The sequence below is a fragment of the Salmo salar genome, chromosome ssa17, assembly GCF_905237065.1.
Source record: "Salmo salar chromosome ssa17, Ssal_v3.1, whole genome shotgun sequence".
Lineage (NCBI taxonomy): Eukaryota > Metazoa > Chordata > Actinopteri > Salmoniformes > Salmonidae > Salmo > Salmo salar.
Window position 1 is genome coordinate 50,908,604 of NC_059458.1, and position 15,615 is coordinate 50,924,218.

Below are 15,615 nucleotides of genomic sequence, written 5' to 3' on the forward strand. Positions count from 1 at the left end.
GACCCAATCATAGGAATCCTGGAGCAGAGTCCACAAGGTTCACGGAACACTATGGCTCAGACGCAAAACAAATAGACAAACATGCTCACACATTTACACACACAACCGCTGAACTCATGGAGAGAATATCATATGAGAGACTCCGTGACACACTGTAAATCCTCTCCTTGAGTCCTACTACTAAAAACAGTGTATTTTACAAGCAGGTCACATAGAGTTAAAGTATCAATCTTCTACAGACTTGCAGTGATTAAGGTCCCTTTTCCTCCCTCATGAAACTCATGAATGCTTTTCTAAGGCAGGGTGTAACCATGCCTGTTCAAAGTCTTCCAGGTCTTTGTTGTAGCGTTTCAAACAATATCACTCTCCCTCAACTGAGGATGGGACAGGAGGCTGTGGAACAATGGTTCTCAACCAGGGGAGCTAGAACACCTAGTGGGCCTTACAGAGATCTGACGGGTCTATGGAAAAGCATGGAAAAACATGAACTAACATGCCAACATGAATAGAAAAACATCAGCAACAAGAACATAATATTTTATGGAAGAGCACTGTTAGTTGTTTTAAGGTGAATATGTTATTGTTTATTATGAAGACAAAAGGGTTAGTGACATTGTGCCATTTAATTTCAGTGGGGTTTCCTCTTTAAAATGTTCTCAGAAAATATTTATATTATTCTTACAGGGGGTCTCCACATTTGAGGGGTGTCTCAGTAGGCCCCCCAGAGGAAAGGTTGAGAACCCATGGCAGCCATAGAAACTGATCCTGATTGGTAGGTAATAGTGCACCTATACATCTCTGATAGGATTAGCAACTTTTGTTGAACTCAGCTAATCAATACTGATGTTAATGTATCAGATTATTCTTAATCAATACTGATGTTAATTCAATTCATGCAAATTCATCAATGAAAGTCAACTGATTTTGTTAAGTAAATGGTTATTCAATGTAGAAGCTTCAGTACTTTATTTTAAATAAATCAGAAAAATCAAAGTGGTTACAGTTTTTGAAATAAACATTTCAATAAAATAAGAAAATCACTTTCAAATTGGAGCTGCAGTCATTTATATTAAAAAGTGCTGGGTTGATCATTAGAAGATTTCCTATGTGAAATCTATGGAACACATACACAATCAACAATATGCTACATACAATTGTCCATTTCCTGCACTGGAACAGAGAATATGCAATATAGAAAAAGTCCTTCGACCGATGTGCACTAGGTGAAAAACCTATTACACTAAGGAAACCATTGTTCTGCACGTACCGTACAGTATACCCTCAACACACCGACCAAGACAGTATTATAAGAAGGTAGCAGAATCTAGAAAAAACATTGATTTGGCACATTGTCACCATCTTAATAACAGTTCAATATAGATTTTTTGGTTTGTGTGCATATACGTTCAGAACACAAGGCAATGTTTACTGCAATATACTGCAGTTATGGCACTCGCAGCTGGTAACATGTGCATACAGGTGTGGCATAACGGAGCCTCCATTACAGGTCAGATTCACTGACTTCCTCTCATAACTCCTCACTCTGCAACACTCACACTTCTGTTCCAGGTGGAGAATACTGCGAGCAACAACCCATCTGAGGTTTAGAAAGAGGGAGGAGAGGAAGGAGAAGAGGACCAGACAAGATATTCACATTGTAGTCATGTCACACACTCTTATCCAGAGAAACATACAATAAGTGCATTAATAATCTCTGACCAGTCTTACCTCGTCTCTGTCCCACACTGGCCTTGACACATGGGCAGCTGTAGTGTTGCTGTGCAGTTGTCTACAGTGATGTTCACACTAGAAACCCTGGTAGCACAAGTCTGGTTACCTGGGGTAGAGAGAACGGCAGTGGGTGAGTGGAAAAAAATGCATCAACCTCATCATCACAGTTTTTTCTCTGAACTAAAGGTTTCTATGTTGAAAACTTTAACAATTGTTTTAACAGAGGACTGACAAACAAAATACTAAAATAGTTTTTTTTGTGAACTAACCCTTTAACACAGTTCAGAGTTACATTGTAAATAATCTTCCCTTGGAGCTATAAGCAGTAGATTCAGACTAGGAAACATTCTATTGTTGTTGATTTTCTAGTCTCTCCTTGCAGTGGAAACATCCACAGTGAATAAGTGAACCACCTCAGTTCAACCACTAGATGTCCGACTCTCCATCTCTTCATGGTCAGTGTGACCAGATATGATCATTTACCTACAACACAGACTGGAGATAAGAGTTAGCTTACATGTGTAGCAGCAATGTTGTTCGTCCCATACTCTGTCCTCCTAGAAACAAAAAAGTTACATTGAAAAGAATGTCCTGTAGCTCCATACGTTGTGACAGCTGTTGACGTAAAAATGTCTTCATAAATACATTTGATTGATACAGAGAAAGAGCAGCAGGTACCTCTGAGCAGTTCTGATGGGGACACACCCTTCTCACTGTCTGAGTGCCTTCTCTGGTACAGCTATAGGACTCACAGGGCAGGGCAAGGTCTGTCCATCTGTCTCCCACCTAACCAAACAGGCACATAGACATCAGACAATGAAGAGCTGCCAATGTGTACAAAGGTCTTGTGTGTATATATACATTTTTTCTGGTACAGTAGCTATATAAAATTGGTGTTTCTAAACATCTGGATGCTTACTTTGTAGGTCCTTCCGTCATAGTTACATGTCTTCTCAACTGCAAAGGAAAGTGAGGTAATGTGAGCACTAGGAAGGTGAGTGTATTTAGAAACACCCTATACAAAAGACATGCATCATTATTATTCAGTATCAGATCCATTATCTTACCACAGGTCTGTTTGCCACAGCAGCCGGTGACCAGGACTGAGTTCTGACTGCAGAGAGGTGGGGGGGAGGGGGGTTTAGGTTGACACTCCTCTGTCTTGGTTTGGTTGCTACACGTACACACCTGACAGTTGGATTGCCATGTCTCCCCAAGCTGTAAAACATAAGAACATTAATACTAAAAAGTACCAGTATATCAGCTCTGTAACAGAGCTGTAATCATGGAGCCATGAAAGCACATGGTCTTCTCACCTGCTTGTGTTCTCCCAGTGGACCCTTGCAGTCTGGAAGACATGATGAACAGGTTTAACTTCATACACATAAAACATCAGTATAGTATGAATGGTTGGGGTCAATTCCAATCTAATTGTAATTCACTCATGAAGTGGAGAATTTATGTTGAATTCAATTCGAATGTCAACAATCTTCAAGGTCTTGAATTTATTTGCAATTAAACTGTTTGGACTGTTTGAACTGGAATTGAAAAACATAACATTTTTGGAAGTGAATTGGAATACAATATTTGTATACTTCCCAGTAAATGAAATGAATGCACAAAGTATGACAAAACGCCTGCAGGATTTATGTAAAATTAATTTCAACTTGTATTTCTATATTACCAGTATAGCTAGGCTGTCTAAACAGTGACATGATCAGTCTGAAAGCCTGAAGGAATTGAATTTGAATGTGGAATTGTTGGGGATAATATTGAATTGGGAATTGAATTCATGTAATTTAACTTACTTTAATTCCTCTCAATTCCAATGTATCTCTGAATTTAACTTGACCTGGAATTAGAATTTAATTAAATGGAATTTACAGGGAGAGGGAATTTAATTAGAATTGAAATGGTGAAATTAACCCAACCCTGATAGTATGTATAAATTGCAAACCTGGAGGTCATTGCAGTCAATGTGTTCAGGCCAAATCCTGATTTGGGATGCTCATAGCACAGCATTTCTCAAACTCGGTCCTCAGGACCTCAAGGGGTGCAATTTTTTTTTTTTACCCCTAACACTATCAAAGCTTGATGATTAGTTGATTATTTGAATCAACTGTGTAGTGCTAAGGCAAAAATCAAAATGTGCTCCCCTTGGACCGAGTTTGGGAAAACCTGTCTTTGCATAACTCAGATGTTCACAAGCTAAACTTCAACCTATACAAGTGGATTTCTCAAGTTAGGATTTGGCCCTAGGCTCAAGAGAGATTCCCAATCTCCACTCACAAGGACACTCCGACACACAGATCTTCTTGTGCTCCTCAGCTCTGAACTGTCCTCTGAGACAGAAACATCCAGCCTTAACTTCCTCCAGTACTCTCCCTTGAACACGGACTCTGCAGAAAGAACGTGGAACACAGAAGACTCTTGAACTTTTTAGACACTTTTTTATACAATTAGACATGTAAAATGTCCTCTGTTAAATAATGTTAGGACACAGGGAGATGGATTCACTTACCCTCCGTGACAGTAGTCATCCAATTGACCTTGGCACTCTCTGTACACCATCCCTGTTGGGCACCCAACAGCTGAAAAAAAGAACGTTATTTAGTGAAATGTTCTTTCGCTCTTCTTGTCCTTGTGTCTTAATGAATTTCCCCAGCATCAGCACACCATGATGGATAAATATATTTTATTATATACACAAATACAACTACATTTCTTAATTTTTTTTTATGTCTCAGCTGATTTTCCAAGCACCAACACACATTTCAGGAAGTTTTAGAAACTTTAAAAAAAGTTAAATTACCACAGGTCCCATTGGTGAGTGTTCTCCAGTTCACACAGATGCCTGCTTTCTTACACTCCTCAACAGCCTGCTCCAGAGGAGAACAAGCCATGTCGTTCCTCCCACACGAATCAAACCTACAGTTCCTCTCAAGCTGGCTCAGATCCACCTGCCTTCTGCAATCTGCAAAAACTCTGTAATGACACATACCAACAGAATGATCAACAAATAGGAAAATAAACCTTCAATAGTTTTACAACACACTGCTTTTGGCACAACACAATCAGTTTGTATGTTGCATGGTTTTATCTCAATATAATGTTTTATCATTGCTGTCACAGCAACATTGAATGAAACGCCAGATTTTTGACCATTTGGGAGATCATCATGTAAAATAAATCAAATTGAATTGAATCATCCTACGGGTGATGGAGAAGGTCACAGAGGGGGCTGCCAGGACAGCTGGAGGTTCGAGGAGGGCCTGTATGATTGCAAGGGACGTCCCTGGGAGCAGCGCTACACTCAGGCTTCAGGGGGTCCTCATAGATCCAGTCATAGGCGGTCTTATCACAGCAGCTGTCAGCTTCGGACTCCCCACTTCTACGCACACAAGAGCTCCCACCACACACACCTGCCAATGGCCAAAAATGTAAACGTAAGCTTGGAAATGCAAACATGCATAAACGCTCGCAAGCATGCACACAGTCAGGCATGCACGCACACACAGACACACTTCCTAGTCTAATACAAACCGCATTGTCCTTGGGTGTTATGCAGGAAATGCTCCATGGCCAAGGTGACAGTCACAGTGTTGGATGGTGTGAGAGAGATATGTGAGCGTATCTCAGGGATGTATACAGACACCATATAGCCGGTCGTCTCAAACCTGATACCATTCTCCTCATAGGGAGGCTCGACGCTCTTCTGGTTCAGAGTAGACTAGGACAGAGAGGAGCAGAATGGTTTGAGTGAGTGAGATCTCAGAAAGATCACTATCATGGCTATATATTCAAGAGTCAATCAATCAAATGTGCTGACTACTGGAATGAATTAACTAATAATTTAATGAATGGATGGACGGATGAATGAATCCTTAAACCAATCAATCAATCAATCAATCAATCAAGTTGAAGACCGGCAGTACCTTCACCCTGTACTCATCCGGTACGATGCTGACAGTGGCCGTGTTGTTCTGGTACTGCAGGATGATGCCTTTGGCACAGGAGCCGTCCAACTCGGGAATACAGAAGTAGTTGTCCACGGCAACAGTCAGATGGTGACGCAGCGTTTTCTCCTTGACCAGGATGTATGTACAATTATCCAGGAAGTCAAAGGTCACACCCTGGAAGGAGATGTAGTGAGGGTCTCCATAGAGGTCACAACGACCTGGGGGACAGGGGGAATAAGAGTAGAGGGGCATAAGAGTAGAGGGGGAATAAGAGAGGAACTGACTTATAATAAGTGCATTCCCTTAAGGAAGACAAAACTACTACATAAAAAGAGCATCAGACTTTGCAGGAAGTAAAACCCTCTTCAAAAACAAGATACAAGGATAGACAAACTCTAGAACTTCACGCAAAGGTACAGAAAGGCAGCCAGACTCACAATCACACTTCCAGTAGTCACAGCATCCGTCTGAGACTCTGACCATCTGTCCCCTGGGGCACATGGTGGGGCGAACTGGATTCGGACAGGTGACCGAAGTCATCTCTATCTTCCCACCCTTACAAGTCTTACTGAAGCAGTCTTCTGTCCACTTATCTCCACACGCCCATATCTGGTTCCTCTTCAGGTCTCTACACTCACAAACTAGAAACAAGGTGAAGATTTCACTTAAACATAGTGGAACAATTTCTGCATCTATTTGTAAGGTCAGCATTAGTGTAGATTGTAGAGATATCAATAATCCAAATTGCCAAAAATATATTTAAATATGTTGGCCTACTTGTACGTGTTGTAGACTCTGTAGATATTGTTGTTGACATGGTTGTTGGACCCGTAGATGTTGTCGATTCAGAGGTAGTGGGAGAACGTGTAGAGAAGGTTGTTGGTTGACTTGTGAACAGGGTTGTAGCTTCAGTCGATGGTCCTTCAGATGTTGGTTTGGTTGTCATTTCAGTAGAAGGAGTTGGTTTGGTTGTCATTTCAGTAAAAATAGTTGGTTTGGTTGTCATTTCAGTAAAAGGAGTTGGTTTGGTTGTCATTTCAGTATAAATAGTTGGTTTGGTTGTCATTTCAGTAAAAGGAGTTGGTTTGGTTGTCATTTCAGTAAAAATAGTTGGTTCGGTTGTCATTTCAGTATGTGAAGTAGTTGGTTCGGTTGTAGATGTTGGTTCAACATATTTGGTTGTAGAATATGAGAATGTAGTTGTGGGTTGTGTAGATGTTAATTTAGTTGTAGTTTCAGTGTATGCTGTAGTTGCTTCTGCAGTAGTGGTTTGTCCGGCGGTAGTACTCAACACTAACACAGCTGCTGTACTAGGTTGAGTATTTCTAGGTCCTGTAACTATCGATGGGAAAAGTGTGGTTGTATATTCAGGTGTGGTTCTTGTTGTTGTGGGTTGTTTAGGTGTGGTTGTATATTCAGGTGTAGTAGTGGGTTGTTTAGGTGTGGTTGTATATTCAGGTGTAGTAGTGGGTTGTTTAGGTGTGGTTGTATATTCAGGTGTAGTAGTGGGTTGTTTAGGTGTGGTTGTATATTCAGGTGTAGTAGTGGGTTGTTTAGGTGTGGTTGTAGATTCAGGTGTAGTAGTGGGTTGTTTAGGTGTGGTTGTATATTCAGGTGTAGTAGTGGGTTGTTTAGGTGTGGTTGTATATTCAGGTGTAGTAGTGGGTTGTTTAGGTGTGGTTGTATATTCAGGTGTAGTAGTGGGTTGTTTAGGTGTGGTTGTATATTCAGGTGTAGTAGTGGGTTGTTTAGGTGTGGTTGTATATTCAGGTGTCATAGTCAGTATAGTTGTAGGTTCAGGTGTAGTAGTGGGTTGTTTAGGTGTGGTTGTAGGTTCAGGTGTAGTAGTCGGTTGTTTAGGTGTGGTTGTATATTCAGGTGTAGTAGTGGGTTGTTTAGGTGTGGTTGTATATTCAGGTGTAGTAGTGGGTTGTTTAGGTGTGGTTGTATGTTCAGGTGTAGTAGTGGGTTGTTTAGGTGTGGTTGTATATTCAGGTGTAGTAGTGGGTTGTTTAGGTGAGGTTGTATATTCAGGTGTAGTAGTGGGTTGTTTAGGTGTGGTTGTATATTCAGGTGTAGTAGTGGGTTGTGTAGGTGTGGTTGTATATTCAGGTGTAGTAGTGGGTTGTTTAGGTGTGGTTGTATATTCAGGTGTAGTAGTGGGTTGTTTAGGTGTGGTTGTATATTCAGGTGTAGTAGTGGGTTGTTTAGGTGTGGTTGTATATTCAGGTCTAGTAGTGGGTTGTTTAGGTGTGGTTGTATATTCAGGTGTAGTAGTGGGTTGTTTAGTTGTGGTTGTATATTCAGGTGTAGTAGTGGGTTGTTTAGGTGTGGTTGTATATTCAGGTGTAGTAGTGGGTTGTTTAGGTGTGGTTGTATATTCAGGTGTAGTATTGGGTTGTTTAGGTGTGGTTGTATATTCAGGTGTAGTAGTGGGTTGTTTAGGTGTGGTTGTATGTTCAGGTGTAGTAGTGGGTTTTTTAGGTGTGGTTGTAGATTCAGATGTAGTAGTGGGTTGTTTAGGTGTGGTTGTATATTCAGGTGTAGTAGTGGGTTGTTTAGGTGTGGTTGTATATTCAGGTGTAGTAGTGGGTTGTTTAGGTGTGGTTGTATATTCAGGTGTAGTAGTGGGTTGTTTAGGTGTGGTTGTATATTCAGGTGTAGTAGTGGGTTGTTTAGGTGTGGTTGTATGTTCAGGTGTAGTAGTGGGTTGTTTAGGTGTGGTTGTATATTCAGGTGTAGTAGTGGGTTGTTTAGGTGTGGTTGTATGTTCAGGTGTAGTAATGGGTTGTTTAGGTGTGGTTGTATATTCAGGTGTAGTAGTGGGTTGTTTAGGTGTGGTTGTATATTCAGGTGTAGTAGTGGGTTGTTTAGGTGTGGTTGTATATTCAGGTGTAGTAGTGGGTTGTTTAGGTGTGGTTGTAGATTCAGGTGTAGTAGTGGGTTGTTTAGGTGTGGTTGTATATTCAGGTGTAGTAGTCAGTATAGTTGTTGTAGGTTCAGGTGTAGTTCTCATTGTAGTTGATTGTGTAGGTGTGATTGTAGGTTCAGATGTAGTTGTGGGTTTTTTAGGTGTGGTTGTATATTCAGGTGTAGTAGTGGGTTGTTTAGGTGTGGTTGTATATTCAGGTGTAGTAGTGGGTTGTTTAGGTGTGGTTGTATATTCAGGTGTAGTAGTGGGTTGTTTAGGTGTGGTTGTATATTCAGGTGTAGTAGTGGGTTGTTTAGGTGTGGTTGTATATTCAGGTGTAGTAGTGGGTTGTTTAGGTGTGGTTGTATATTCAGGTGTAGTAGTGGGTTGTTTAGGTGTGGTTGTATATTCAGGTGTAGTAGTGGGTTGTTTAGGTGTGGTTGTATATTCAGGTGTAGTAGTGGGTTGTTTAGGTGTGGTTGTATATTCAGGTGTAGTAGTGGGTTGTTTAGGTGTGGTTGTATATTCAGGTGTAGTAGTGGGTTGTTTAGGTGTGGTTGTATATTCAGGTGTAGTAGTGGGTTGTTTAGGTGTGGTTGTATATTCAGGTGTCATAGTCAGTATAGTTGTAGGTTCAGGTGTAGTTCTCATTGTAGTTGATTGTGTAGCTGTGGTTGTAGGTTCAGATGCAGTAGTGGTTTGATCAGGACCTAAAGAGGCAAAACACATAAATGGATGTGTTAATACCACATTTTTATTTATTATTTCACCTTTATTTAACCAGGTAGGCCAGTTGAGAACAAGTTCTCATTTACAACTGCGACCTGCATTCCTGATAATATAATACTTTAATATAAGTCAGTCACAATTGTGATCAAAGTCTTAACTGATTTACAAATATGTTAATGCCGTCATAACTTATATCCACTTACCACAGTTAATACGTCCCTGTTCACAAGTGCTGTAGACAGAGAACACAGTAAAAGATCAGTTACCATTCTCCTGTATGTTAAATTTATTTTCCCTTTGTCATTTCCTCACATAGGCCTACATGCACTGATATAGTGTAAATAGGTACTCACCATTTCTCAGTGGGTGTCCTGATAACTGTACCAGGTTTAACAATAGTCTCGTTGGAATAACAGGTGCAGTTGTCCAAAGTGGAGCATCTCCTTGTGTTCTCATCATAGTATGGAGCCTCTGCTGGGCATCTCGGGTAGCAGCCTGCACACAGAGACAATGCCAAAGTTAGCATTAAGGTCAACATCACTGTGAGGAGTAGATTCATCTCTCATGACAGATATAAACATACACGTGAACTTAAACAGAATTATCTATTAGTGTACACAATATTTGGTTCTGGGATCATAGCCTGGTGACAGGTTGGTTTCATAGCACAAACAGACCTGGGACCATGTTAGATGGATCATCCATTTCCATTAATTGAGTCAGTTCAGTTACCTTCCAGCTTGCCATTGAAGAGGTTGTTTTTGCCACAGGTCTTGATATGTCCACAGGGATCGTAGTGCCAACTACTGTGGCCCTGCTCATTGTAGTAGTCGCAGTATACCGCTGTATGAGTAGGTAGAGGAATAGTTCACTCAAACACTGTTTCAATAACACATACATAGACAGTTGAAGTTGGAAGTTTACATACACCTTAGCCAAATACATTTAAATTCAGTTTTTCACAATTCCTGACATTTAATCCTCGTAAAAATTCCCTATCGTAGGTCATTTAGAATCACCACTTTATTTTAAGAATGTGAAATGTCAAAATAATAGTAGAGAGAAGGCTTGATTTCAGATTTTATTTCTTTCATCACATTCCCGGTGGGTCAGAAGTTTACATACACTAATTTTTACATTTTAGTCATTTAGCAGACACACTGATCCAGAGCGACTTACAGTAGTGAATACATTTCATCTACTTTTTTTTTTTTTCATGCTGGTCCCCCGTGGGAATAGAACCCACAACCCTGACATTGCAAACCCCATGCTCTACCAACTGAGCCACACGGGACCACTCAAATAGTATTTGGTAGCATTGCCTTTAAATTGTTTAATATGGGTCAAACATTTTGGGTAGCCTTCCACAAGCTTCCCACACTAAGTTGGGTGAATTTTGGCCCATTCCTCCTGACAGAGCTGGTGTAACTGAGTCTGGTTCGTAGGCCTCCTTGCCCGCACATGCTTTTTCAGTTCTGCCCACAAATTTTCTATAGGATTGAGGTCAGGGCTTTGTGATGGCCACTTCGATACCTTGACTTTGTTGTCCATAAGCCATTTTGCCACAACTTTGGAAGTATGCTTGGGGTCATTGTCCATTTGAAAGACCCATTTGTGACCAAGCTTTAACTTCCTGACTGATGTCTCGAGATGTTGCTTCAATATATCTACATAATTTTCTTTCATCATGATGCCATCTATTTTGTGAAGTGCACCAGTCCCTCCTGCAGCAAAGCACCCCCACAACATGATGCTGCCACCCCCGTACTCCACGGTTGGGATGGTGTTCTTCAGCTTGCAAGCCTCCCCCTCTTTCCTCCAAACATAACGATGGTCATTATGGCCAAACAGTTCTATTTTTGTTTCATCAGACCAGAGGACATTTCTCCAAAAACTACAATCTTTGTCCCCATGTGCAGTTGCAACCCGTAGTCTGTCTTTTTTATGGCGGTTTTGGAGAAGTGGCTTCTTCCTTGCTGTGCGGCCTTTCAGGTTATGTCGGTTGAAAAACGAGTTTTAATGACTCCAACCTACGTGTATGTAAACTTCTGACTTCAACTGTAAGTAGCATTTAATTGAAAGACTATCCTGGGCAGGCTCATACATATTTAAAAAATAACAATAAAGTGTTAGCGTTACTTTTAAATTAAATACTGAGGATAATATTTGCATCAGTTGTGTTACGTACGGCACATGTCTGGCGTTCTCCAGCGGACACACACGTCCTGGTCACTGCAGGCCTCAGTGTAGGCCGCCACGGCCGTACAGAAACCCAAGAACTTCCCCTCAAACTCACAGGAGCACGACTCCAACACACAGGCCTGGTAGTAGGGCTCTGGGTCCACCTGCAGAACAAAGCAGAACATCTTAACTGAATGTCTCCTTAAATGTGTTACATAATAATATAATACATGCAATTTAGCAGATGCTTTTAGGGGTACATAAACATTTAAAATATCTTATACGGGTGTTTGTGGGAATCAAACCCACTATCCTGGCATTGAAAGCACCATAATCTACCAACTGAGCTACAAACGACCCACATGTTTGGGGTGAACTATCCCTTTAAGCCTACCTTTAAGTGGAGGTGTGTGATGTTCGGGGTAAACTAACCTTTTAAGCGTACCTCTTTGGCAGTCCTTAATTAAAGGTGTTTAACGTTTGGGGTGAACTGTCCTTATAAGTGAACTGTACCTTCAAGTGGCAGTCCTTAAAGGTGTCTCCCCTGAGGATCATACAGCGTCTCTCGGCCCAGGCGGAGCAGTAGGAGTGGCGCTGGCACGGAAACACCTCATTGGTCACGTCAGAGCAGGGGGGTGTGGCCGTCTTCCAGCTGTTGCCAAAGGCGAGGGGGCTGGACACCACCGATGACCCGCTTATCTGCAGGTCGTTCATCTCGTTGGAATCGAAGTTCCCGCAAAGTCCACACACTCGGTTCTGTGAAATTACAGCTGATTAATTAGGTAATTAACTTAATAACCATCAAATGAATTGATGGGTTACTAACTTAGGCAAGACATTTGTGCTAACTTAACCATAGCTTAATACTAAACAGTACTTAGTAGCTATGAAATGATATTTCAGCAGTTGAAATGATATTTCAGTAGTTGCAATGATCAACGAGCAATAGGGAAATCTTACAGGTTACATCTTTAACATCTAGATAGAGACGACTCACCCTCCAACGGTCGTCCAGTATGACGGTAAGTCTGGTGTGTTTGTCCCAGATGAGGGTTAGTCCTCTAGAAGGCACTGAGATCATCATGTAGAGGCCCACAGTGTGGGTGGAGTACAGAGGCTCCGCCTCCAGAGAAGCCCATCCCCCTTGTAGCCGTCTCGTCACCTTCATTTCATTCAGAGTCAGAGTGACATTACCCTGAGAGAAAAGACAAACACCTCATTAATGAAGTTAATAACTCTCCATATTACATTCCTATTACCACAGGTATTCAGTAGAAAATTACAAATTTTCATGCAAAATTTCTGATACGTATTTACATTATTCAATGCAATTAGTATCCACCTGGTGGTCCCAAGTGGTGCTTAGTCCTACTTAACAAAACACATTCCAAACAAACTGAGGGGTAGTTCTATTTAATAATAATGGACTTCAAAAGCATGGCGTGACAGAGGAGAGAAGTGAGCTAAGTGTATTACCAGCAGGTCTAACACGATGGTCCGGGAACAGGTCAGAGCCTCGTCACAGCACGGGACACTCTCCACTTTGACAGAAAACGACCCAGCTTCACTACCACAGCCATCCTATGAGAGAAGGAAGAAAACAGCAGAATTGTAGATGTTTTTTTTGAAGAAGCAGTACTATTAATTTCTCAGCAGTACAGAATAGAAAACAAAACAAACATCCCTAACAAAATGAAGAACAATGCTTGATAACCCAATGAAAAGGTGATATCAGATTGCCTTCTCTGACTCACCTCCACTAATGTGTACTGACAATTCCCATCGTAGCGATACCATTTAGAGTCGAAGGTTTGATAGTGTCCGTTTCCATACACCAGGCATGTACCAGGGCATGGTTCATCTACACAGCTCCACTGGGCATGGTGGCAGGTGCTGGGAAGTGGATGGAGACAAACCTTTAGGGGGCGATTCTGAACTTCCACTTCAGTATAATTTTTTGCTTAGTCATGTATTGATGTTAAAAGGAAACTACGTAAAAAATCAACTTAAGTAGAGGTTAGGATTCAAATGATGGATTACATTTCAGACAGTAAGTATATAACACTATCTTTGCTTCAGCTCAGACAAACACTTCCTGATGTTTGTTAGATATAATACACTTCGTGGTGTGTTTGTTGGTTTGTTTGTCTTTAAAAATAGATACATCCCCAAGTCGTACTGTGATACATTCACTTATGCATGTATCTGTAATTAATACACACTTCAGCAGTTGCAAGGCAACAGTTGTGGCTCACTCACCATGTTCTACAGTTGGTCTTGACACTCTGTCCCGCTTTGAACACTCTGCCGCTGTACTGACAGGTGCAGTTGTCCACAGTGACACACATACCCCAATGGTCTTCCAACTGGCCCCCTGGACAGTAACAGCCACTTGTACAACTCTGAACAGCACTCTGGGAACAAAGAAGATGAGTGTCTCATTACAATTCAATGCTAATTGAATCAATGAACAGTTTTCAGTTCTACTTTTGGGCTAGCATGAAATATTAACTTTTTATAATTTTTTAAATATTAACTCTAATTCTGTGAACTTACTGTTGGTTTGCTCAGACTGGCACATGTTGTTTGAGCTGTGTCTATTGAAAATTGTGAGCAATGCACACAAACCTTCCCCTGGGTGCAACCTGAAACAGACAGTAGCATACAGTATTATATTTGAAGGCATATCAAACACAAAAATAGGGTAATATCATGTAAAAATTAGACCATCGAGAGCCTATTAAATAAAAATATATATATTTACCACAATCTTCAGAGCACAGCAATTCTCCATCCTCACATTTGCTGCAAAAGGGTATAAAAAGGTGGATGTAAGATGTTGGTGTATAGGCTGTCTGATCGTCATCAGTGATCAGGCCAACCACCGCTGTGTCTTCAGCAAACGTAATGATGGTGTTGGAATCCTGCGCGGCCACGCAGTTGTGGGTGAACAGGGAGTACAGGAGGGGACTAAGCACGTACCCCTGAGGGGCACCCATGCCGAGGGTCAGAGTGACGGATGTGTTGTTGCCTACCCTCAACACCTGGGGGTGGCCCATCAGGAAGTCCAGGATCCAGTCAGTTGCAGAGGGAGGTGTTCAGTCCCAGGGTCCTGAGCTTAGTGATGAGCTTGGAAGACACTATTGTGTAGTCAATGAACAGCATTCTTACGCAGGTGATCCTCTTTTCCAGGTGGGAGAGGGCAGTGTGGAGTGCAAGAGAGAGTTTGTCATCTGTGGATCTGTTGGGGCGGTATGCAAATTGGACTGGGTCCAGGGTGTCTGGGATGATGGTGTTGATGTGAGCCATGACCAGTCTTTCAAAGCATTTCATGTCTACAGATGTGAGTGCTACCGGGTGATAGTAATTTAGACAGGTTACCTTGGCGTTCTTGGGCACAGGGACTATGGTGGTCTGCTTGAAACATGTAGATATTACAGACTGTCAGGGAAAGGTTGAACATGTCAGTGAAGACATTTGCCAGCTGGTCAGCACATGCTGCCAACACCATGCTTCACTGTGGGGATGGTGTTCTCGGGGTGATGAGAGATGTTTGGTTAGCGCTAGACATAGTGTTTTCCTTGATGGCCGAAAAGCTAAATTTTAGTCTCATCTGACCAGAGTACCTTCTTCCATATGTTTGGGGAGTCTCCCACATGCCTTTTGGTGAACACCAAATGTGTTGCTTATATTTTTCTTTACAAATAAAGCCCAGCTCTGTGGAGTGTACGGCTTAAAGTGGTCCTATGGACAGGTCCTTCAGGGTTAACTTTGGTCTCTTTGTTGCCTCTCTGATTAATGCTCTCCTTGCCTGGTCCGTGAGTTTTGGTGGGTGGCCCGCTCTTGGCAGAATTGTTGTGGTGCCATATTCTTTGCATTTTTAATAACGGATTTAATGGTGCTCCGTGGGATGTTCAAAGTTTCAGATTTTTTTTTATAACTCAACCCTGATCTGTACTTCTCCACAACTTTGTTCATGGTATCACTTGCTTGGTGGTGCCTCTTGCTTAGTGGTGTTGCAGACTCTGGGGCCTTTCAAAACAGGTGTATATATACTGTGGCATACAGCAGATCAGCCACCAGTGGGAGACTCGTTGAGGCGGA

General features: G+C 41.6%; 1 protein-coding gene and 2 long non-coding RNA genes across 3 annotated transcripts in view; 1 reads left to right on the forward strand and 2 right to left on the reverse strand.

Annotated features, from left to right (window-relative positions):
• The first annotated feature begins 3 nt into the window (after window positions 1-3).
• Window positions 4-2,572, forward strand: LOC123728216 (uncharacterized). The gene is made up of 3 exons (XR_006760099.1): window positions 4-568; window positions 685-772; window positions 1,570-2,572. It is a non-coding gene; the product is annotated as an uncharacterized lncRNA (long non-coding RNA).
• On the reverse strand, window positions 2,245-3,084 carry LOC106575965 (uncharacterized). Its single transcript, XR_006760098.1, has 5 exons — window positions 3,048-3,084; window positions 2,799-2,949; window positions 2,651-2,688; window positions 2,410-2,517; window positions 2,245-2,288 (listed from the first exon to the last, which is right to left on the reverse strand). It is a non-coding gene; the product is annotated as an uncharacterized lncRNA (long non-coding RNA).
• An 889-nt stretch (window positions 3,085-3,973) lies between these two features.
• LOC106593152 (mucin-19) overlaps window positions 3,974-15,615 on the reverse strand; it is a 28,452-nt gene continuing 16,810 nt past the window's right edge. The window contains exons 17-35 of the mRNA XM_045698638.1: window positions 14,276-14,316; window positions 14,068-14,156; window positions 13,771-13,925; window positions 13,266-13,404; window positions 12,988-13,092; window positions 12,509-12,706; window positions 12,025-12,267; window positions 11,519-11,675; window positions 10,063-10,173; window positions 9,684-9,825; window positions 9,534-9,562; window positions 6,468-6,611; window positions 6,128-6,331; window positions 5,667-5,908; window positions 5,409-5,461; window positions 4,946-5,122; window positions 4,544-4,716; window positions 4,253-4,322; window positions 3,974-4,130 (exon numbers count right to left, since the gene is read on the reverse strand). Of these exons, the coding sequence (XP_045554594.1) occupies window positions 3,974-4,130; window positions 4,253-4,322; window positions 4,544-4,716; window positions 4,946-5,122; window positions 5,409-5,461; window positions 5,667-5,908; window positions 6,128-6,331; window positions 6,468-6,611; window positions 9,534-9,562; window positions 9,684-9,825; window positions 10,063-10,173; window positions 11,519-11,675; window positions 12,025-12,267; window positions 12,509-12,706; window positions 12,988-13,092; window positions 13,266-13,404; window positions 13,771-13,925; window positions 14,068-14,156; window positions 14,276-14,316 (2,629 nt within the window). The remainder of the gene's footprint in view (window positions 4,131-4,252; window positions 4,323-4,543; window positions 4,717-4,945; window positions 5,123-5,408; window positions 5,462-5,666; window positions 5,909-6,127; window positions 6,332-6,467; window positions 6,612-9,533; window positions 9,563-9,683; window positions 9,826-10,062; window positions 10,174-11,518; window positions 11,676-12,024; window positions 12,268-12,508; window positions 12,707-12,987; window positions 13,093-13,265; window positions 13,405-13,770; window positions 13,926-14,067; window positions 14,157-14,275; window positions 14,317-15,615) is intronic.